This window comes from Schistocerca cancellata, chromosome 4 (genome assembly GCF_023864275.1).
Source record: "Schistocerca cancellata isolate TAMUIC-IGC-003103 chromosome 4, iqSchCanc2.1, whole genome shotgun sequence".
Taxonomy (NCBI): domain Eukaryota; kingdom Metazoa; phylum Arthropoda; class Insecta; order Orthoptera; family Acrididae; genus Schistocerca; species Schistocerca cancellata.
Genome location: NC_064629.1, coordinates 172546268 through 172570933, shown reverse-complemented (window position 1 = coordinate 172570933; position 24666 = coordinate 172546268). Strand labels below are relative to the sequence as shown.

The 24666-nt window shown below is 38.9% G+C and overlaps 1 protein-coding gene across 3 annotated transcripts in view; it reads right to left on the bottom strand.

Moving 5' to 3' along the window:
- Nucleotides 1–24666, bottom strand: part of LOC126183184 (nuclear hormone receptor FTZ-F1 beta) — a 413728-nt gene that overhangs the window by 3525 nt on the left and 385537 nt on the right. For all 3 annotated transcript variants that reach the window (XM_049924916.1, XM_049924917.1, XM_049924918.1), the window contains 5 exons: nucleotides 21785–22038; nucleotides 18550–18771; nucleotides 11166–11418; nucleotides 10552–10706; nucleotides 10355–10458 (listed from right to left, as the gene is read on the bottom strand). In XM_049924916.1, coding sequence (XP_049780873.1) covers nucleotides 10366–10458; nucleotides 10552–10706; nucleotides 11166–11418; nucleotides 18550–18771; nucleotides 21785–22038 — 977 coding nt within the window. In that variant the 3' untranslated portion in view covers nucleotides 10355–10365. The remainder of the gene's footprint in view (nucleotides 1–10354; nucleotides 10459–10551; nucleotides 10707–11165; nucleotides 11419–18549; nucleotides 18772–21784; nucleotides 22039–24666) is intronic.

Here is a 24666-nt window from a genome sequence, read left to right as displayed (position 1 = left end):
CAAGACCATTTTAAGATGTGGCATTGTGATGGTAGTTAGATGTTTAACCTTTCTTATACACCATCATTACATGCCACTCCTTTCCTCTGACCATTCTGCTTTACCACATTTTGAGGCTCTCTACTAATCTAAGAATCTGTTCACATATTCTCTAATTGTTCATTTATCAATTTATGTACAGAGAAATAACTAATGGTTCAACAACTTCAAGCTTTAGTGTTCATTTATGAAAAAGATGGGAGAAAGAATTGGGTTAAGCCACATACTGATGATTACATCATTAGCAGTGAAACACAACCTCAGATCTGATAAGAAAGGGTCAGGAAATCTTGTGTTCTTTTCATGAGAGCTATTCCAGTATTTGCTACAAGCAGTTTAGTGCAGCCACAGGAAATCTACATTTCAATGGCAAGACAGGAAATGAAAATCATGGTCCTTCAGTACCAACTGACAGGAAATAAGATGGGAACAAAATGCAAACTTTTGAAAAAAAAAGTTTTTGGAAAGAAAAAGACATTTTGAATAATACTGAACAGAAAAGATAGTGGGAAAATATATGGTGAAGGTACAGCTCAAAGATTGGGGTATACGAGTTGTTGCCGCAGGTGTAAATTAAGAAATGAAATAAAATCCATGAAAATGAAAATAATAAAATGATACTGAGGGAAGACTTGAATAATTAAATCTTACATAACATAAAAATGTATGTATGTACTACATCTCCTCCTAAACCACTAGGCTGATTTCAATGACACTCGGTACAAATATCACTTACTTTCCAGAAAGAATAGCTATGGGAGTAAGAACCATCTACCTGTCGCATGAGTGAGGCGAAAAGGGGGGGGAGGGGGAGGAAGTGACTTAGCTCACAACATGCAAATAGCCAGACCATATTCATTCAGTGACTTGTTACAAACTTTACACATTATTTTAAACCTTTACTAAACTTTATCTCACTGACAACCTCCACAAAATGATGAAAAGAAACACAAAATGATGAAAAGAAAAAAGTTTATCAATTACTACATTTTCACTGTTTATGCAGTAAAACTGATGCATCTGACATGTCATTTCAATTTAACACTTCTTATGACACATTTTGCAAATAGCATTCACGTATACCAGTGAATGCACCAGCAAAATTATATTATTCTGCGACACATAGTTCAGGAGATATGACATCATAAATATTGAGCATCATGAAAACTGAAGGGCAAATTTTGATGAAATATGTTAAATATATTTGAAATATATGTGATGTGTATATGTGGACAAAATAATGAGTAAAAAGCTCCTCCCAAGCCCCTGGTTCAATTTCAACCAAATTTGGCAGACATGTTACTTACTACTTGGAAAGAAATAATTTGGGGCTTAGAACCAGCAGCTTCTTAGGAAGATGGAGGTTCTAACTCTGAGAGAGAAGGAGGAAGGAAGGGGTGATGGACAGAGAGAGGGGGGAGGAGGAGATGGAGAAAGGAAGGGGCTGATGGACAGAAAGAGGGGGTGTTGCAGATAGAAAGAGAGGGTGGGAAGGAGGAAATTGACTAATAGAAGATTAGAATAAATACATACCTGGGCAATACCAGGTACTCAGCTAGTAATTGTATAAAACTGGTATTATTGTAACAACTTGTCATAAATATGAAGAATGTAGGGGAGTCAATACATTCCAGAAAGTAATTTAAAATTCAAGGAATATGAGACTACAAGATCACTGCAATTTGCCATTTCAATGGTCAACCATATGAACAATATGGGGGTGCAAAGAAATCATAATACCTACCACTCAATGCAAATAACAAAGTAAGACGTACTTCCTGTAACTAGTATTGAATGCAGCTGATTAAATGCATATAAAACTGTTCATGTATTGACCATGTTTATTGTGAACACTGTATCAAAGTAGTAAAAATTTTGTGAGCCATATTAATAAAGCTTTTTTTCACATCACATAATGGGGAGGGGGGAGGGGGGGACAAGTACAAGAAGGACTCAAGCTTTGAGGGTTCCAAACAAACTTTATTATGTGTATAGATAATAATTTTGTGTGGCTCAGTGGCCTGGTGCAAGTCATTCTACTGGACGACCTTTTGGTGACCTGGGTGTCCCTAACCTAGCCCTATCATCCAACCAGGGAAAGGGGACCTACAGTTAAATGCGGAATCTGAACCGTGAGTTGTTTTAGGTGATTCCTCACATTGTTGGGACTGAAAAAACACTATGTGCTGACCAAGATTTGATCCCACAACCTTTCTGATTCTGAGCATGCACTTTACCACTAGACTACCATGCCTGACATTCACATAGGTAGTTCATCTGTAAGTTTCGCTGAGTGAGCAAAATACGTCACATATTTGGCTGCATTATCCTTTCAGTGCATTGACTTGGTAGATTAAATTGTTTACCATGTCAAGGGGCCATAGACCATCGCAGGTGACATAAATTTCAGCTTATACCTTTACCCATTCATGAGAAAAAGACAACAAAGTGATCCTATACAGGTTCCGTTTTAATGATTGAGGTACAACCCTCAACAAGTGACAGGGATTTCCGAATAAGGCTCACAACTGCATCGCATCTGTATCTGCCTCGTCACCAATTGTTGTGTGGAAGTCTCTAACTCACTCCCCTCCCCTACTTCCCCCACTCCCCCCCTCCCCACCACCACCTCCACCCATCCATAGGACATTTTCCCTTCTTAATTTTCACCTGATGAAAGTACCAAGTGCAGTGTGTCATGGAAATGATCCATGACAATTATGAAATGATGTTTAGCTTCAGATTTATTTTGAGATTTTTCTTTGCTGCTTTATTGTAATTACCAGCTTGAATGGCACACTTTTTCAACCTGTCAGCTCTATAAAACTTTTATAAAAGATGAACTACTGAGGATATGAACACGTTTTCTCATTTATGGATCTTATCTACAGAAATAATTACAGTTCACATTATTAAAACAGAATCTTGAGAAAAAAACATCTGAGCAGGGCTTCTCCGAGGAAACTACTAAAACATTGAAACCTCTTAGTACTGAGAACCATTTAATGGGGGTCCTGCATGGAATATAAATAATGAGATGAATAAAGGTAGTGTTGTGGTCCACGGACTTGTAGAATAATGTTACCCTCTGTAAGTCTCAAACCTGCTTACTGTATACAAGCCTTGGTCTTCTTGAAAATTCTTACCATCACCATGACCATCACCCTCCCTCCCTCCACCTCCCCTCCCCTCCCACAACAGTTCCTTTCATTACAAAACTGAAAATTCCTTGATGACTCTTGATGCATTTTATCAATCAATCCCTTCTTTTAGTCAAGACATGCCACAAATTTCTCTTTTCCCTCATTTCAACTCAGTACATCCTCATTAATTATTCGATCTACCCATCTAACCTTCAGCATCCTTCAGTAGCCCCACATTTTGAAAGCTTCTGTTCTCTTCTTGTTTCAGCTGCTTAATGTCCATGTTACACTTGTGTATGAGGCTGCACACCAGACACATACCTTCAGCAAAGACACTCTTAGTGCTTAAATTTATATTGGATGTTAACAAATTACTCTTTTTCAGAAATGTTTTTCTTGCTATGTTCAGTCATTTTGTATTCTCTCTACTTTATGATCAGTTAGTTCACTGCCCAAATAGCGTAACACCTCTACTACTTTCAATGTATCATTTTTTAATCTAACTTCTTCAGTTCCACCTGATTTAATTCTACTATATTACATTACTTGTGCTTTACTTTTCTTGATGTTCATGTTATAATCTCTTTTCGAGACACTATCCATTCCATTCAACTGCTCTCTCAAGTCCTTTACTGTCTCTGACAGAATTACAATGTCACTGACAAACCACCCAAATTTATTTATCCTCCCTGAAATTTAATTCCTTTGGTTTCCTTTACTGCTTACTCAGTGTACAAATTAAACAGTATTGGTGATAGGTTACAGCCCTGTTTCACACATTTCTCGACTATGGCTTGCCTTTCATGTCCTTTGACTCAAATAACTGCAATGTACTTTTTGTACAAGGTGTACATATCCTTTTACTACCATGAATTTGCCCTGCTAATTTCAGAATTTCAGAGAGTGTAGTCTAGTCAACATTGTCAAAAGTGTTCTCCAAATCTACAAATGTACGTTTTCCTTCCTTTTCATCTATCTTCTAAGATAAGTCTTAGTATCAGCATTGCTTCACATGTCCCTACATTTCTACAGAACTCAAACTGATCTTCCCCGAGATCAGCATGTACCAGTTTTCCATTCTTCTATAAATAATTTGTGTCAGTATTTTGCAACCAGGACTTACTAGACGGATGATTCTGTAGTATTCGTACCTTTCACCACATGTGTTCTTTGGAATAGAGATTATTACAGTCTCTGTACATTTGAGGTTATTTCACCAATCTCGTATCTTGCACACTATGTGGAATAGTTTTGTCATGGCTGGTTCTCTCAATGATTTCAATAAATTGAAGGGAATGCATTACTCCAGGGGATTTAAGTGCCATATCAAATTTTATTTTCATAGTGTCATATCTCACATGTCACCTTCATTTAGTTCCTCTTCCCTTCCTGTAGTATTACCCTCATTTTCATGTCACTTATGCAGCACTTCTACATATACCTTATACCTTTCAACATCCCTTCTTTGCTTTGTACTAGCTTGCCAAGAGTTCTTGATATCCTAAGGTCTCTTTAATTTTCCTATTGCTAACATCTATCTTCCCCTTCCACAGCCTTTCATCAGTAATCAAGCCATTCTGCTGATCCATTTTGCATTTTGTGTCAACCTCATTTTTTAGACATCTTTATTCCATTTTGCCTGCTTCATTCATTGTATTTTTTTATATTAATGTTGACTGGCTAGGGCCTCCCGTCGGGTAGACCGGTCACCAGGTCTTTCGCTTTGATGCCACTTCGGCTACCTGCACATCGATGGGGTGAAATGATGATGATTAGGACAACACAACACCCAGTCCCTGTGTAGAGAAAATCTCTGACCCAGCTGGGAACTGAACCTGGGCCCTTAGGATTGACATTCTGTCGTGCTGATCACTCAGCTATCGGGAGCGGACATGTTTTTTTATATTTCCTCATTTTGTCAATTAAATTCAATATCTCCTGTACCATCCCAGGGTTTTTACTTGCCCTTGCCTGTTTACCTATTTCATCTTCTGTTGCCTTGACTATTTCATCTTGCAGTGCTACCCATTCATTTTCTGTTGTATTCTTTCTGACTGTTTTGGCCAGTCGTTGCTTAATGCTCCCTCTAAAACTCTCAACAACATCTGGTTCTTCAGCTTATTCAGATCCCTTCTATTTAATTTTCTACCATTTTGCAGTGTTTTCAGTATTTTATCTGCAATGTATAGCCAATAAATTACGGTCAGAGTCCACATCTGCCCATGAATATGTCTTAAAGTTTAAAATTTTGCTTTGAAATATTCGTCAAAATCACCTCCCATCCAGAGGAACTAGTTCAGATGACTGTTTGAGAAGATTGGGTGGGGGTGGGGAGACAAACCTATGCCCCAAATTCAGGAAGGTATATCTGGACAAGGGTACTCTTATCTTTGTCTGTGAGAGCATGGGAACAATGGATAGCCCCATGGAAATGGTCCCCAGATATCTCATGGTAAGAGGTGAAGGTGCTGGTCAAGAAAGCGGCTGAACTATTCAGGACTGCAAATTTATCAATTTGTGTACCAAAACTTCTTAAGGGTGTTCCTACAATGACTCTGTTCAGGAAAATATGTCTGCAAAACCAGAAGATCTCAACAGAGGACTGGAGTAGGAAGTCTGTGAGGCATCCCTGAGGGCAATGCAAGAACAGGACCTGAAACTGTACTTACGGTTCTTGTAGGTTACCATCTGGGTAATTAACGATACTGGAAGTGTCCATGGCAGTATGTTAGTGGCTGGAGGTGTTGCAGATAAAGCTGTAACACAGTAAGGGGGGAACTGCCTCTGCGAGTTGTCTTCTGGGAAGATAGGAAGTGGACGTGGCCTTCATTCGGGAACCACATCTACATAAAGGGGGTATATCAGGCCTCAGAGGAACTGGAGGTAAGTCGACTTGTGCTAGAAATCTAAACCACAGAACACGCATTTGTGTTGAGAATAGAACTTCATTCATGCCAATGATGGACTTCTGCTCCAGTGACTTAGTGACCCATCAGGATGAAACAGTGTAAAAAAAGGGAGCATGAGGAAATTTGTATTGGCCTCAGCTTGCCTTCCTTGCAAGGACAATGCTGCTGCTTCCCAGGAAGTGATGAGAGTGGTAGACAGCTGCTCACAGCTGGATGAGCAACTGCTGGTTGGTTGTGATGCCAACACTAACAACCAGGTGTGGGGAAGCACTGACACCAACAGCAGAAGTAAGTACTTACTTGATTACCTATTGGTGAGCAGTTTAGAGAGCTTGAATAGGGGTAGGGAATTTAACTTCAAGAATAGACAAAGGAAAGAAGTAACTGACATAACTTTATGGCCCATTTTCATGTCCAGTTACATCAAACAATGGCATGTGGCCATCCTTATCTGACCACATGCAATTTGGATAATAAACAGACCACAGCCTTTAGGAATCGTAGGAAGACACTAATTTGAAGTCAAAACTTTGATATCAAATTGAGTAGATCTTAAGGAAATCATACTTAGTAAACTGCCCAATCACAAAGAAGTGCACAACACCAACTGATCTTTGTCAAACAATAATCTGGAATTGCAAAGGAAGCAGGTAAGAATACTGTTGAACTTTGCAAGAAATATAGGACAATGGGTAAAATATTGGGAGGCATATCAGCCAGCCAAATTATGTGAAACAGTACTTCACCAATTTCTTGGGAAGATGGAAAAAGCGCTACACTTTCAGAAAATTCCTTCTTGCATCTTACTGGATACCGAGGGGGGTCTTTCAGCAACACTAACTTTGAATCCATGATTATAGCCACAAAAGAGTCGGTATTAAAACCACTTTAAGCGGGTGGAGTAAGACCATACTGAGCAGACGAAGGGTATAAGCTACCATGATGAATGAGAAAATGGTGAACAACTCCATTAGAGGGTGTCCACAATGAGGTGTTACGTCTCTAGTACTTTGGAACCCAGTGGTCAATGAACTCATTAAAGAGTTAAATACAAGAGGCTAATTTTGCCACAGATATGCAGACGATTTATTCATAGTAATAGTTGGCAAATTTGCAAGTACTATAGAACAATGGCACTGAACACAGTGCAAAACTGGTGCAGGAAACAGAATCTATGGATCAGTCTCAGGAAAACTGTTTCAGTAACATTCATGAGGAAGCATATGCATGACATTCATAAGAATCTTAATCTCTCTGGAAAAATTCTACATGCAGAGGTTAGTGAAGTATAGGTAATCCTGGATGTGAAACTATATGGACCCATCACATGAAGAATAATATATGTTCCAAGGCTAAAGGTGCTCTTATGTGAACTGGAAGGGCCTATGTTAAAAACTGAGGTCTAAGCCCCAAGAGTATGTACTAGATATACACAGTATCTGTTGGTTGGTTGGTTGTTTTGGGGGAAGAGACCAAACAGCGAGGTCATCGGTCTCATCGGATTAGGGAAGGATGGGGAAGGAAGTCGGCCGTGCCCTTTTAAAGGAACCATCCCGGCATTTGCCTGGAGCGATTTAGGGAAATCACGGAAAACCTAAATCAGGATGGCCGGACGTGGGATTGAACCGTCGTCCTCCCGAATGCGAGTCCAGTGTGCTAACCACTGCGCCACCTCGCTCGGTAACACAGTATCTCTAATAAGGGCTATGATAACTTTTGCAGTTATAGTACGGTGGAATAAAGTAGAACCAAAGGTGGCTGCTAAGGAGCTTGAGAAAGTGGAAAGACTGGCCTGCTAAGCCATAATAGGCATAATCAGCAGCACACTCACTGCTGCAATGGAGACCATGGATTACAGTGAAGGAAACTATGGGGGTATACAGATTAGAAACTATGAATAACTGTAAATATTTAGGATATCCAGTACCCTACACTAATATAATAAATGTGGTAAATATAGGAATGATCAAGGAAACGTGGGCTGACTAAAAAAAAAAAAAAAAAAAAAATGGGGTACAGCCTGGGAAAGAGAGAGCAGTCTCTCTAAGGAAGCTAGCCACTGTATTCCAGGTGTAAATATTTGCTATCAGAGTGTGCACAGAGGAGAATATGCATAGGTGCTACAAGGGTCATGGCATGTACAATCATTCTGACAACCAAGCAGCTCTAAAGTCTCATATCAGCCCCTGCAGTGAGATAAAAGATTGTTGTAGAACGCCCTGAAAGCCTAGGGAAAAGGTAAATCTGCTATGAGCCTGGGCTACTGATCACTCGGGAATCAGTTGCAATGAAACAAGCCAATAGGCTGGCAAGGACTGGTCTGATGACTCCACTTGTTGGACTCAAACCTGTCCTAACTATCAATAAGGTGATGTAAAATCAAAACTTCTTCTCTGGATCAATAAGCAGCATGCAGAATATTGGACTAAGATCGAAAAATAACAAAATGACAAGCTAATGATGCCAAAAGCATTTTTAAGATGAACTTCTGCTACCCTGGTTTCCAGCAGGAGACATACTGAGCTCATGGTACGACTAATAACTGGCCATGGGTACTTTAAGAAATACGTGCACGTGATTGGTATAGAGAAAGAAGCAACCAATAAGTGTAGACTTTGTGCCAAGGGGAATGAAACTGCACCACATTTAATTCTTCAATGTGAAGCACTGGAGGCTAAAAGACATGGAATATTCAGGTCATTGATTCCAAAAGAAATTGGGTCTAATAAATAACTAGTAAAGGGTCTCCTACTACACTTTAAGCTTTACTAAAACAACAAGGAGAAAACTTTCACAATTAACTCAGTTCTGATGTGAGCAACACAGGGCTAAGAAACTTCAGTATTGTCTCCCCAAACAAATCAAATCCAAACAAATCTTCCTTGCATTCAGTGATTCCTAGTACCAACACTGCAAGCCCATGTTGGTTACTGTTACAAGGCCAGATGAGTCAGTCATCTAAACTGTTGCTCATGAAACCGAAGTCTGATGCTCCTCTTCAGGAACTACATGTTTGTCTGGCCTCTCCACAGATGCTCCTCACTCACGCCACCAACCCCATCACCACCACCACCACAATTGTAATTTGCCACTTTCTTTCCCATATTTTGGAAAACATTGTCACTAAAAGTATGCAGAGTATTTTTGTTGTTAAAAATTCAAATTGTGTAAATGAACAGCTAAAAACATATTCATCTACATTTACATACTCTGAGAGCCACTTTACAGTGCATGGTAGAGGATACTTCTAGTCACTGCTAGTCATTTTCTTTATGTCAAAAATGGAGTGAAAGAAAATTACTGCTTGTATACCTCTGTATGAGCCCTGATTTTCCCATATTTTGTCCTTATGATCCCTATACAACACAAAAAAAAGTGGAAGCAGCAAAACTTTTCTGCAGTCTCTGTCTTCTTTCCTCAAAGGGTTTCCATCAAAGATCACAGAGCATTTCTGTAACACACATGCTAATCAAGCTGATTGGTAATGAAGATCACTGTCACACAAATGCTATCAAACATAATGGAGAAAACCACTTTTTTTACAGAAATCCTCACTTCACCAAACTTGCACTAACTGAAGATGAGTTTTGTATTTTGCCTGTTCTTGGTGCACAATCATCACTTAAATAAAATGTAAAGTCATTACCAACGCAGCTCAGTCTGATCGATCACCAAATATGCTAATGTATTTTAATCCTAATTACAACCAAAAATTTTTTGGATAAGATATTAATACACTAAAATTGTTGATCTTTTTCTATGCCTCCCCTTATTCTCAAAACAGGCTGATTCCTCTCAATTTACAATCTGTGTGACCTTGCCCAATGGCACACATACCAGGGGGAAAAGGGGCAGTGCCCCCCCCCTCCCCTTTCCATTCCTTAGTTCTCAGAAAAAAATATAGTGTAGTCAGGCGTTTTTATTTCAAGAAAATGCTGTAAAAGTTATGTTATCCAAGTTTTAACAGGGTCGGAACTCAAACTTCTTTATGGCTACTGAAAGTCACCATTTGTCTTCTAAAATATTCCATACCTGCCAATCTAGCGCCCCCCCCCCCCCAAAAAAAAAGTATTGTCTACCCCGCTCCCCAAAAATGTAGGTTACATCTCATTATAATTTTAGAACAAATTTTGTTAGTAAATTCAAGATTGTTATGCAAGGCAATAAATAAAACAAGCTAAAAAGCATTTCAACAAGAAAAGACACCAGATACAGAACCACTTCCTTTCAGTTACAGAAATTGTGCAGTGTTACATTACTTACTTTTAACACTATCAGTGGTCCCCTCGCAGTAGTTCCATGAGCAAATTGAAGCTTGGACCTTCCTCCCCTTCTCTATTTTTAACAGATAACATTTCCTTCCCAACCTGGTGGACAAGAAATTCAGTTAGTACCTGAATGTGAAAAAAACCTATTAACAATAATGCAAATACACAAATGTCATTCAGTTTCTCTCTTACCTGGCACGTTCTTTGTAATTCCGGAATTCGCAGCAACAGCTCTCCAAACTTGGATGGTATTTCAGGGTAGTGAGCAAGAGTATAATGCTGAAGTGCTTGCAGAGCCTTCTCCTGGGAGTCACGAACCTTTTCAGACTCTCGCAAGTCACTTGCATCTACAGAAAAAAATAATGAGTTTCTTTGTATTTGAATCACAACTAATGTTGCAAGAACCAAAAAATTAAATCATTTAAATGATTTTCTTTTAAGTTCCTGTCCACCATTGGAACAGTTTTGTTTTGCTGTGACTTCAACTATTAATACTTAGCAAAGCAGTTACTTTATGCATGCTGTTGGGTAACTGAACTGGATCAGTAACAGTCAATTTGAAACTTCCTTCAATTACCTCTCTATAGCACTGTTGCTTTTTCATGTTCATTTTCTTTAACAGCAAACTGTATGGAATAAGAATGACTACAACTTCCTGTTCATAATTTTTTCAATCTGTCAATACTAAACAGTTTAAACTATCAAGAAGTTAACAAGAATTTTTCCACTAGCTATTAACAAAACTAAATTTTCTTAAGTCTAAACAAATAATAATATAATAAAGAGCAAATCAGAAATTACTATACCTGATGTGAGCAGAAGGATGACTTTCATTGCAACATATTCGTATTGATCAACCCGCAATCGTCTTAGATGATCTGTGAAGTTTAGCATACGTTCAATGCATGCTCCAAGCCCTAATTCACGAGCTTGTCCCAAGGATAATGATTTGCCTAGGCTGACACGGATTTTACCAGGTGTTGATACAGAACGGAAACAACAAGAAAACAGCAACAGCTCACACCATGCATTGATCAACAAAGCTATCTGATCATCAATCTGCAAAGAGAAAAATAGGTACAAATGTTAAAGTGTCATAGTATCAACAACTTTCAAGAAAACATTTTAGATCCTCCCATTCTACTTTAAACAAAAAGTGGTATAGTTTTACTGAAATAGGAGTGAATTGTAAAGACAATGCATGCTGTTTTAAAAAAATTATGAAGAAATGAATGGGGTAGGACAGAAAATTGTTAGTATTTGTATGAATTAGTCTGCTCTTATGTTATTCATGATCTCTATGCATGTAAATGATTACAACAGCAAAATCATTGTCTTCCACAAACACATATTCTCTAAATTCATTCAACAGAGCTATAATAGCACAAAGTGGTCTCTCTTACAAAGATTCCCATTCCACTGCCTCAAGCGTTTATGTTAAAGCTTTATGTGGGCTCTACCTACATGGTACAGTCCTAACAGCACACATATGTATTTGTTCAATGTCTGCTATCATGATTTCCTGATAAAAACATCAAAATACTGGAACAGTACTCTAGAACTGTTCATATTAGTACTCTTGTATGCTGTATCCTTATAAATGTGCTGCTGTTTTCAAGACTCATTCCAAGAAATCTAAGTCTTCCATCCACTTCCTTACAACTTTTTTTACATGTTTTTCCCATTTCATGTAAGTCTGTGGTATTAGACTAAATCTCTAAACAATGTGAGGAGCTCCTGTAGTTTATCATTAATACTGTAGACAGATACTCTTTATTAAGAGCATTATCATCCATTATTCACATTTACTGGGTGTTGACATTCATCAGTACACGAGGTGGAAATTCTCGCTAAGTTGTTCTGTATTTCCTTGCAATCATCTAGTTGTGTTTGAATGCTGGAAACCACTAGATGCCACATAATCATCCTAAGATCTTAGGTCATTGTAAAATTTCATACAAACAGCATGGATAGTATTTGCATTCTTATGACTGAACCTCAAAATTATGCAGAAGAGTTCCAACCTAACTCAAATATATCAGCAATTTCTCAGGTAGGAAATAGTTGTGTGTGACAGGAAAAGAGCATGGGTCACTCCTGTTTATAAAAAGAGTAAAACAATAAATTCACAGAATTACAGTCCAAGTTCATTAATTTCTGCATATCATAGAATCCTAGTATATATTCTAAGCTCAAAGACAATAATATTCCTGGAGGAAGAAAACAGCACGGATTCATGATCCTATCCTGCTATCGTGCAGGTAACGGAACTGTCAACAAACAATCAAACAGTGCTACCAACCACATCTGATGAATATTTATGAATACTGAGAACATTAATGACTTTATTACTCTTCCTTAGGCCACACCAGATGCTACTTTTGTTTATGTTTAATGTTCTCAGTCCACTATAATGCACTCTGTTCTCTATTAGCCAAACATTCTGCAAGCCATTCATATATTTGTAAATATATTCCGTATGATGTCATCTTGGTTTTCAGTTGACAATATGATACAATGGCAAATGCTATTTGGGAAACTACAATAATGAAATATACCTACTCACCAGCAAATACTGTTTGCAAGGTATCATGTGTGAATAACAAAAGATGTATTTCACCTGCAAATTTCTTCCTCCAGGAATATCACTCTGTTCAAGCTTAGAATATGCTCAAGGACCCTAAAACAGACAGGTGTTAATGGTCTTGGACTGTAACTCTGTGAATTTATTGTTTTACCCTTTTTATACACAGGAGTGACCTCTGTTCTTTTCCTGTCACACACAACTATTTTCTACCAGAGAAATTGCTGATAAATTTGCATTAGTGAAGGGCTCTTCTGCATCATTTCAAGCTTCACTCATAAGAACAGGAATACTGTCCATGTGGTTTGCATAATATTTTACAATGAATCAAGAGCTAATGGTGGTTATGTGGCATCCAGTGGTCTCCAGTACACAAGCAATCTGAGCCCCTGAAGTACAGTATCACTTTGTATGCTGTGCTATTTTGGAAATTAAGTCAGTCAGTTCACATATAATATGCATTCCAGTCAACTAACATTTAGCATCAACCTTGTCACCCACTCCCCCCACTCTTTCTTTCTCTTATTCTTATAACATTTATTTTTATTTATAGTTACCTCGTCCTGTTTCCACATTTTTACTTCTGTTTGCATCAGATTCTCCATTCCCATTTGCTTCATTTCTTATTGCTATGCTACATTCCACTTCATTATCCTTTTACCTGCATTTTTATTGTATTGTCTGTATTCTTCCCTTCCATACATTCTTAGGCCCTCCATTTCATTATCTCTGTATTATTTAACCTGCTGTTAATATTTTCTACTTTTGTATGATGGACAATTACATTATGTCATATACAATACTGTTGCTCTACAACTGTCACACAGCATGCATGCTACTACTGTCTAAAGTTTTATCAGTTATTTTACGTGTATTTTATTCAGTTTCTTAATTGTAATGAACTGACTTGTAGGATAACATGTGTAAAGGAAAGCCACATGCTTTGTCCATAAGTAAATTGTTATCACAGTAGGATGACCATTATTAAGATGTATTCATACAGGGAGGGAGCTACAATGTTAGGCGCGTAATGGGGCCCCTTAGGGATATGGCGGCTAAGGAGGGGAAGAAATCCAGTGTGCACTCCGTGTGCATTCCGGGTGGAGTCATTCCTGATGTGGAAAGGGTCCTTCCGGATGCCATGAAGATCACAGGTTCAGCCAGCTGCAGGTGGTGCCACATGTCGGCACTAATGACGTGTGTCGCTTTGGATCTGAGGAAATTCTCTCTGGATTCCAGCGGCTATCTGATTTGGTGAAGGCTGCCGGTCTTGCTTACGAGATGAAGGCAGAGTTCACCATCTGCAGCATCGTTGACAGAAGCGACTGCGGACCTTTGGTGCAGAGCCGGGTGGAGGGTCTGAATCAGAGGCTCAGACGGTTTTGCGACCGTGTTGGCTGCAGATTCCTTGACTTGCGCCATAGGGTGGTGGGGTTTCAGGTTCCGCTGAATAGGTCAGGAGTTCACTACACTCAGCTGGTGGCTACACGGGTAGCGGAGGTTGTATGGCGTGGACTGGGCGGTTTTTTAGGTTAGAAGGCCTCGGGAAAGTACGGGGTGGGCTGCAATCTCAAAAGGTGCATGGCAAATACAGGACATGCTTGGATCAAGGAACAGTCGGAATTGTAGTTGTAAATTGTTGTAGTTGTGATGGGAAAGTCCCTGAGCTTCAAGCGCTAATAGAAAGCACAGAAGCTGAAATCGTTATAGGTACAGAAAGCTGGCTAAAGCCTGAAATAAGTTCTGCAGAAATTTTTACGAAGTCTCAGACAGTGTTCAGGAAAGATAGATTAGGCAGAATTGGTGGTGGAGTGTCTGTGTCTGTCAGTAGTGGTTTATCTTGTAGTGAAGTCGAAGTAGATACTCCGTGCGAATTGGTATGGGTGGAGGTTATACTTAACAACCAAACTAAGTTAATAATTGGCTCCTTCTACCAATCCCCAGACTCGGATGATATAGTTGCTGAACAGTTCAGAGAAAATTTGAGTCTTGTAACAAATAAATACCCCATTCATGCGGTTATAGTTGGTGGGGACTTCAACCTTCCCTCGATATGTTGGCAAAAATACTTGTTCAAAACCGGTGGTAGGCAGAAAATATCTTCCGAGATTGTCCTAAATGCTTTCTCCGAAAATTATTTCGAGCAGTTAGTCCATGAACCCACGTGAATTTTAAATGGTTGCGAAAACACACTTGACCTCTTAGCCACAAACAATCCAGAGCTGATAGAGAGCATCATGACTAATACAGGGATTGGTGATCACAAGGTCGTTGTAGCTAGGCTCAATACCGTTTCTTCCAAATCCACCAGAAACAAACACAAAATAATTTGATTTAAAAAAGTGGATAAAGTGTCACTAGAAGCCTTCCTAAGAGACAATCTCCATTCCTTCCGAACTGACTATGCAAATGTAGACAAGATGTGGCTCAAATTCAAAGATATAGTAGCAACAGCAATTGAGAGATTCATACCTCATAAATTGGTAAGAGATGGAACTGATCCCCCATGGTACACAAAACAGGTCCGAACGCTGTTGCAGAGGCAACGGAAAAAGCATGCGAAGTTCAGAAGAACGCGAAATCCCAAAGATTGGCTAAAATTTACAGACGCCCGAAATTTGGCACGGACTTCAATGCGAGATGCCTTTAATAGGTTTGATAATGGAACATTGTCTTGAAATTTGGTAGAAAATCCGAAGAAATTCTGGTCGTTTGTAAAGTACACAAGCGGCAAGACGCAGTCAATACCTTCGCTGCGCAGTGTCGATGGTACTGTTACCGACGACTGTGCCGCTAAAGCGGAGTTATTGAACGCAGTTTTCCGAAATTCCTTCACCAGGGAAGACGAATGGAATATTCCAGAATTTGAAACACGAATAGCTGCTAGCATGAGTTTCTTAGAAGTGGATACCTTAGGGGTTGCGAAGCAACTCAAATCGCTTGATACGGGCAAGTCTTCAGATCCAGATTGTATACCGATTAGGTTCCTTTCAGATTAAGCTGATACAATAGCTCCCTACTTAGCAATCATATACAACCGCTCGTTCACCGATAGATCTGTACCTACAGATTCGAAAATTGCGCAGGTCGCACCAGTGTTTAAGAAGGGTAGTAGGAGTAATCCATCTAACTACAGACCTATATCATTGACATCGGTTTGCAGTAGGGTTTTGGAGCATATACTGTATTCAAACAATATGAATCACCTCGAAGGGAGCGGTCTGTTGATACGTAATCAGCATGGTTACAGAAAACATCGTTCTTGTGCAATGCAGCTAGCTCTTTATTCGCACGAAGTAATGGCCGCTATCGACAGGGGATCTCAAGTTGATTCCGTATTTCTAGATTTCCGGAAAGCTTTTGACACCGTTCCTCACAAGCGACTTCTACTCAAGCTGCAGGCCTATGGGGTATCGTCTCAGTTGTGCGACTGGATTCGTGATTTCCTGTCAGGAAGGTCGCAGTTCGTAGTTATAGATGGCAAATCATCGAGTAAAACTGAAGTGATATCAGGGAAGCGTCCTGGGACCTCTGCTGTTCCTGATCTATATAAATGACGTGGGTGACAATCTGAGCAGTTCTCTTAGGTTGTTTGCAGATGATGTTGTAATTTGCCGTCTAGTAAGGTCATCTGAAGACCAGTATCAGTTGCAAAGCGATTTAGAAAAGATTGCTGTATGGTGTGGCAGGTGGCAGCTGACGCTAAATAACGAAAAGTGTGAGGTGATCCACATGAGTTCCAAAAGAAATCCATTTGAATTCGATTACTCGATAAATAGTACAATTCTCAAGGCTGTCAATTCAACTAAGTACCTGGGTGTTAAAATTAGTTAGAAAGACCACATAGATAATATTGTGGGGAAGGCGAGCCAAAGGTTGCGTTTCATTGGCAGGACACTTAGAAGATGCAACAAGTCCACTAAAGAGACAGCTTACACTACACTCGTTCGTCCTCTGTTAGAATATTGCTGCGCGGTGTGGGATCCTTACCAGGTGGGATTGACGGAGGACATCGAAAGGGTGCAGAAAAGGGCAGCTCGTTTTGTTCAAATGGCTCTGAGCACTATGGGACTCAACTGCTGTAGTCATAAGTTCCCCTAGAACTTAGAACTACTTAAACCTAACTAACCTAAGGACAGCACACAACACCCAGCCATCACGAGGCAGAGAAAATCCCTGACCCCGCCGGGAATCGAACCCGGGAACCCGGGCGTGGGAAGCGAGAACGCTACCGCACGACCACGAGATGCGGGCAGCTCGTTTTGTATTATCACGTAATAGGGATAGGGGAGAGAGTGTGGCAGATATGATACACGAATTGGGATGGAAGTCATCAAAGCAAAGACGTTTTTCGTCGCAGCGAGATCTATTTACGAAATTTCAGTCACCAACTTTCTCTTTCGAATGCGAAAATATTTTGTTGAGCCCAGCCTACATAGGTAGGAATGATCATCAAAATAAAATAAGAGAAATCAGAGCTTGAACAGAAAGGTTTAGGTGTTCGTTTTTCCCGCGCGCTGTTCGGGAGTGGAATGGTAGAGAGATAGTATGATTGTGGTTCGGTGAACTCTCTGCCAAGCACTTAAATGTGAATTGCAGAGTAGTCATGTAGATGTAGATGTAGGTGGTCAGAAACAGCCTGAAAAGCTTTTACAGATGTTGCAGGGTAGGTTGTGCTGATTAATAATTGTTACGAAAAAATTTGATACATTGCACCATTTTTGAATTAATTTGCATTACAGTCAATCAATCAGGCTGTTACGCACACAAATTCAAGTGACCCACCAGATACTGTTAATGTCAGTTGTTCTCATAGCCTAGATGATGGCACACAAGACTGCTCAGCCTCTGGCTTAGGTTTGATCCTTACTGTCACCCACGTACAATTTTTGTATCACTCATTCGTTTGATTTTAGGAAACCAAACAAAGAACATGTTTGGCAACAGTGTCTCTGGCAGGCCACTAGAATTTGCACATGTGATGGCCTGATTTACTAATATCAGTGCTAATTAACTCTCAAATGGGACAACATAAAGAATTTTTTTCTTAAAAATTACTTCTCCACAAAATCTCCCCTGAAACACCCTTACAAGTTTGTCAGACTATATTAATGCAATTTACAATAATTTGTAACTTCATACGGAGTAGTCTCAGTTGAACTTCAATTGGAAGAAGATGGGGTATGAGGTAGCGCTGTTCAATTGAACTAATGTTGCTTTATACTTTTTGTGTGTGGAGCTATTACTGAGCTTGTTTTGTGAGATTATTGTTTCCTCTCAACAATTTCATTATCATGAACAAAGCTAAAAAATGGAAACCTTATGTTGTGCACAATATTTTTCAGAATCGGAATAATCTGAGCTAATAAAATTGCAATCATCTCTTTTGCAAACATACCAGTGGTATAAGTATTTTGGCTTTGTTATTGTTAGTGATGTACAATCTAAATGTCATTGAAGGACCAAAAATATAATGTGAAATTTTAAAAATATGTGGCACAGAAGTGAGATACATTATGTGGAAATTAGATGCAAAACCTCTCGTAAATAGATTTATATCCGTCAGGTACAACAAGTATGTAGTTCATATACTGGGGCATACTTACAGAAATGTTTTTAAACAGAGGCAAGCTTTTACACCACTTCACAAGACGATAAAGCCTGTGATCTGCAATGTTGCACAAGTTGGAAAGAAAGTCTGGGCCATTATTACTGGATGCAGAGGTACTGGAACTTCCATTGCTGCTATTGCTACTGGAACTATGTTCTGCCAGCTTTTGAATTTCCTGATCATTGTAGTGCCACAAGTGCTCCACATCCATTATTTCCTAGAAAGTAAAAAAATCCTTTAAATGTGGACTCGACATAACAAAATTATCATCTAATCTGAAAATATAAACTTAACTATAGAAAATTCCCTTAAAGGCATATCACTGTCCCAAAATGAGGATGTAATCAAACAGTGAACCAAAGGAAATTATAGAGGTAAAAATACATGGTAAACATTTACTTTATAGTCACCTGATTTGAACTGACTTGTAAGCAGCTGCAATTTTCAATCAATTAACACAAGACACAAAACTGAACTGCAATAGAATGCTTAATTAGTATGTAAGTAGGTGTGTCTCTATTTCAGGGTCCATCTTCAATATTTAAATAAAAGCTAAGGGATTGAACTTGTGTTTACATAAATATACTGAAAAAATTCCCAATTACACACCTAATTATCTGAATGAATCACTCACAGCCCTTTAAATTACATTACTGTAGTACATTGAGCAGTATTAATTTACTAGGAACAACTATGAGCACAGAATGAATCCAACAAGTGCACAAGAATTGATGGGCTGTATCACAAAAATTAATTGTGCAACAAGTTGCATATCAAAGAAAGAGGCACACTTATCTATGTGAACAGCTAGTAAGCATACAATAAGTCAAGTGTATAGGCGCAACTCCTCTGAGTGAAGGAACAAAATTTCTACCATTTTGTACATTACCATATTTACCTGATTATAAGAGGAGATATTTTTTCCCAATTCCACCAATTTCATAAATACAGGGTTGTATTATATTTTCAGATTAAACTATTTTTGCTGATGTCAACATTTTTCTGCAGGTTACTAAGTTAACATAGGGGTCATCTTGTATTTATACATGGAGATTTGGCTAAATTGAGGTCATGAGCAGACATACTTCAAAGTATTCAGAAGGGTAGCACTGGCCAAGCATTACTCACATTCGAACAAGCTCAAGATTTCGTGATACATCAAAGTGCTTGATACAGTATAAAGCTTGCTCAAACTATCATGTGACATTTGACTCACAAGGGCAAGGGATAGGCGAGAAACTATGAACAACAATTTATTGCTCTGTGTTTTACAGTGTTTTCATCTTATATTTACAGATGAAGCTTTGGCTTTTGAGGTTTTGTATGGATTTGCTTTGAAGAGTTCTGAAGGGTAAAGTTTAGCAAACAATACGCTCATTCAAATAGACTTGAGATTTCCCCAGTACAGCTCAATACAGTATTCATCTTGTTCAATCAGTCATATGACATGTGACTCGTGGATCTAGTGCAATGGGTGCATACATGAGAAACTATGAACGAGGCACAACAACAGTCTAATGCTCTGCTTAAATAATTGACAATTTTGTGAAACACAGGGGCAAACAGCATTAAATTCTATCAATTGACAAACTTCTGTTGTATCTGAATAGGTTTTCAATAGAAGTTTTCATACATGTATGGATACCATATACACACGTCTCTGCTGCTTTTTAAGTAAAGGCAAAAATCTTGTCCTTCATAAACCATTACGTGATTCTGAGCCCTAGTCAGCATTTTATTTGGTTATGAGGAACTAAAGATTTACAAAGTGCATTGCAGATGAAAATCTGATTGTTCATGTATTAGAATACCAGGGAAAACATCACCAGAGTTTAACCAGCTTTAGAACAAGGTAGTGATATTCTGATCAAATGAGAAAGAAAATTAATCCACAATTAAATGTGTAACAAACAAAACAAATCACAGTAAACTGACTGGAATTGTATTGCAAAAACAAATTATAGTGGAAATATCCGTTGTGGAGATAGTACCAACAAACAGCACCAGATTGTGGGACAAGTGAAAGTTCGAGGATTGGATTTAATTGTGATTCCAGTCTTTTATTTATGTATTAATTGCTGTTGTTACATCTGACCTGCACCCTGGAAGATATAACCATCCGTGTTTCACTGTTGCTCAAGCACAGCACTGCAGAAGGCTTGGAGGGGGAACAGTGACACGAGCTTAGCTGAGAACTATAATGAGTGTGAGGAGGTGAATGGTGAGGGGCAGCAAATTTTGTCTTGCTGGGGAATGTATATTCTGTACTTTGCCTATTTATGAACTTCTACCATATTTAAATTGCAGTTTGCCTGAATCCATTTGCACTTGGAATTGAACTGACTTTAAAATTGGCCAAACACTCAACAATAACATACATTTCTGCAGGAGATGCTAAAAGTCTAGGCTGGGATCAGTGGCTTATTTATGTGTTTTGTGCAATAATGTTGTCAATGCTCATCGTGAGGTATGATGTGAATGAAAAGGAATGTGTCAGCTGCTGGTCCTACACAGCCAATGAGCGAGCAGTGGGTAGACAACATGTTTTTGTAGCAAATGACATTGTAACATTCTCATGTCAGTACAGAACCAAATTCTGCTGTGTGTTTAAAAACAGAATCATCACAGCATCATATTCGGAAGAAACAACCAAATATTTGTGACAACAAAGATACTTTTCATAGTTTCCCTTTTAGGATGATGACAATGATGATTAAAAATAGTGCTACCACAGATGAAAGAAGCAGTTAAGATAAAAATCAGTGTAAACAATTTCTTTTTGTTTATTTTATTTCTCCTTGTATTATCAAAATGTATACAAGCAATAAATGGTATAAGTTTAGAATAGATGTAATGGTAACTTTCTAGGCAGATACCTTACATAAATAAAAGTTTGTAATTTTGATTAGTCAGAATATGTTAAAAAATAAATTTTTCTCAAGGAGCCTCTTTAAAAATGGGGGTGGGGGGAGGGAGTCATCTTATACTCAGGTAAATACTGTATTTCTTTGCTCCCTTCACATGTGCAATCTCAGATTATTCATAGAATTTGGTGACTGACTAATAATGAAGCATTTTCACGAGTTAAAGTAATGTGAATGTGCTCTTGTAATATTTATTTTCACAAGGAAACAGAAGATACTATGAATGAGATTTTTCCTTGGTTGTTGTTAGGTTGGTCAGAACTAACAAAAAGGAAACCCCACACCAAATACTTTGACTTGACTTACCTGCAACAGCTGAGGAACAGCAGGCTTTTCAGATGGCCGTGACCCCGAACTTCCAGCAGTGCCTGTGCTAGAAACACTTCCTCCTGCCACTGCACCCACATCTGGAGCCTCCAGTTTAACCTGGGGGTCACCAGAGGGTGCAATGAGCTTGTAGCTGGGCATGTCACTACCAGGTGCAGCTACCAAACTAGGTGGTAGCGTATATGAGCACTGGTAGGTACTGCGACCGCCACGGGTTCGGTCTTCTCTGATGGCTGCAAAACAAAATCAGTGTTTTTGTCCTGACTATGTATGTTACAAAAATGAGTCAAGGTGTTAAGTTCTTTGGAAAACTATACTTAAAATTTTCAAATAGAAATTTAACTTGTAGCATTGAGTTTCTTTTGTGAAAACAGTATCTTTTGTTAGTAACCACAAAACATACAAGCATACACGCTTTGCAAAAATTCATTTATTAACTTCATATGGCGTACCATTTCTTCATGTCTCATCTCAAAAAATTTATTGGTACAAAGGTAATACATGGCATTAATTCATGAACTTTTCTCAGGCATATGTTTAAGACGCTGAAGATTTCAACATGACATCTCAGTGTATCCACTCTCTTGTGGAACTGACATGGCTAATAGATACAGAGTAAAAGAGTAAGTACACATTCATTCTGCAAGTGTATAACTGACCAGTACTACCTGATGTGAACAGCTCTGCCTACTATTGACATAAGTGTATGCTGTGTGGCAACATGAAATTAAAATAAACTTTCACAGTAAGTAAAGGCCAACAGAGATACATAAAAAATGTCCATTATGAGACATAAGTTTCTAATAACACTCATGTCTGTTTAGACCTGTTCCGTATATACACTGTGTATATAGATTGATTATGTTGGTGTTGCAATATTTACAAAAGATAAAAATACATACACCGTTTTCACATACTCACTACAGAGAGAATCTATATACACAATAGCTCATTTACCCCATTCCATCTAGTTCTATACAATTCAGAATATCATAAATATTTGTCCATCTTCACAGACCAAAGTCAACAAGGTGAATGCAATGAAATGCCAGGAAACTGTAAAAATAATTTCTTACACACTTAATTCAGTTTTAGAAAAATACAAAACACACAATTGTGAATAACAAACCCCAATAGGTAGTGCACACAAAGACTAGAAAAAAGATACTGTACAACATTTAGTGAAGCACCTCCTCAAAGTAATGACCTCTGTGGTGGTGACAGAAACATCTTCCATAAAAGAAATTGCCACTCTGTGGTGATCTGCTTACACTGTTTTATATATGCCCACAAGAAATTTACTGGCATGAGAGTAGGTTATTGTGAGCACCAGAGGGTACTTATTCGTTGTATCAATTTAGCAGGATACATAGCAGAGATACGACTCTGGATGTAGTGAAGTCTCGTCATGTTGAAACCACATCAATGTCACACGTTTCACCAATGGTGCTAGTTTCATCTGCAAGTATTGTGCTCCTGTTAGATGAGCATTAAGGAAATGGGAATCAATGATACAAACACTAATGATTTTAAACCATACTTTTGGTTATAACCTGTATGTTACTACATCTCCGCCACTACTACCACAACACGCATCTTGTAGTTTACGCAGCACATTGTTCGGGTGCCCCAGGGCCCCATCAGAGGTTGCGTACCATGGGCCAGCACCTCAATCACCTGCAGCCGACAGCCAGCGCCCCTGGGAGGCAAATGCTATTTATATTGCTGTGCATCAGCTCCAGCCAGCAATATGTACACCTCCACAAGTCTGTACTTATCATATGTCTGCACCTGTCTGTCTGTATTTGTCCCTTGTATGTACCTGATATGTACGCTGTCATTTCATGACCCAATAACTGTTAAGCTGTCACTTTGTGACCTAATAAACATTCCATTGTTGCTCAAAATGTCTTTGCTGTGCCCAATAGGAACTATCCATACACCAGAAAGGTTTTTGTGATAATGACTATTGTTGTCAATCCCTGATAGCATCCAGAAATAATATCTGCGCTCAAATGACAGTGACATTGCCACATTGTGTAAGATGTGTGCCTATAAATTATTATCATGGAGGTCCTAGTGTAATTGCAGGTGTATAGGTAAAACTCATGGGTGTGAAGTATCTGCATAGCAGATACTCAGCTAATGGTCTTCTGTGCAAGTGCCATTGACCTAGCATGAGGGTTTACACTACTGGTCAAAGGTTTTCAATCACCTATCACAACTATGGATTTGCAGTTACAACAGGAATTTTGTTTTGAATAATCTGTCATATCCTCATTCTGATAATAAAATAAGTATAAATATGTAAAGACCAAATGCCTCTGTTATGTATCTCACTGGTTTTCATCTAGGGGTTCAAATGGTTCAAATGGCTCTGAGCACTATGGGACTCAACTGCCGAGGTCATTAGTCCCCTAGAACTTAGAACTAGTTAAACCTAACTAACCTAAGGACATCACAAACATCCATGCCCGAGGCAGGATTCGAACCTGCGACCGTAGCGGTCTTGCGGTTCCAGACTGCAGCGCCTTTAACCGCACGGCCACTTCGGCCGGCTCATCTAGGGGGGCACTAATAAGTATCCACAACAACACTGACGTGCCTTTACCTATGACACTTCCATCTGGATAGGCCTCACTCCTTGAGCTATTTGTGTAGCAATCAGTTTGCATTAGTTTACAGTCGACCGAGTGTATCTAGCAGTGTGTCTGTGTACCTGATCAGATTCATACCATATTACCCCCTAATGGGATGGGAGCTGGAGTTTGCAACTGAAAAATGTGTTATAAATATTTTAGCATCTGTTTCAATGGTAAGCATTGCTAGGGTTGACATAATTCCTGGCACTTAGAACTGCA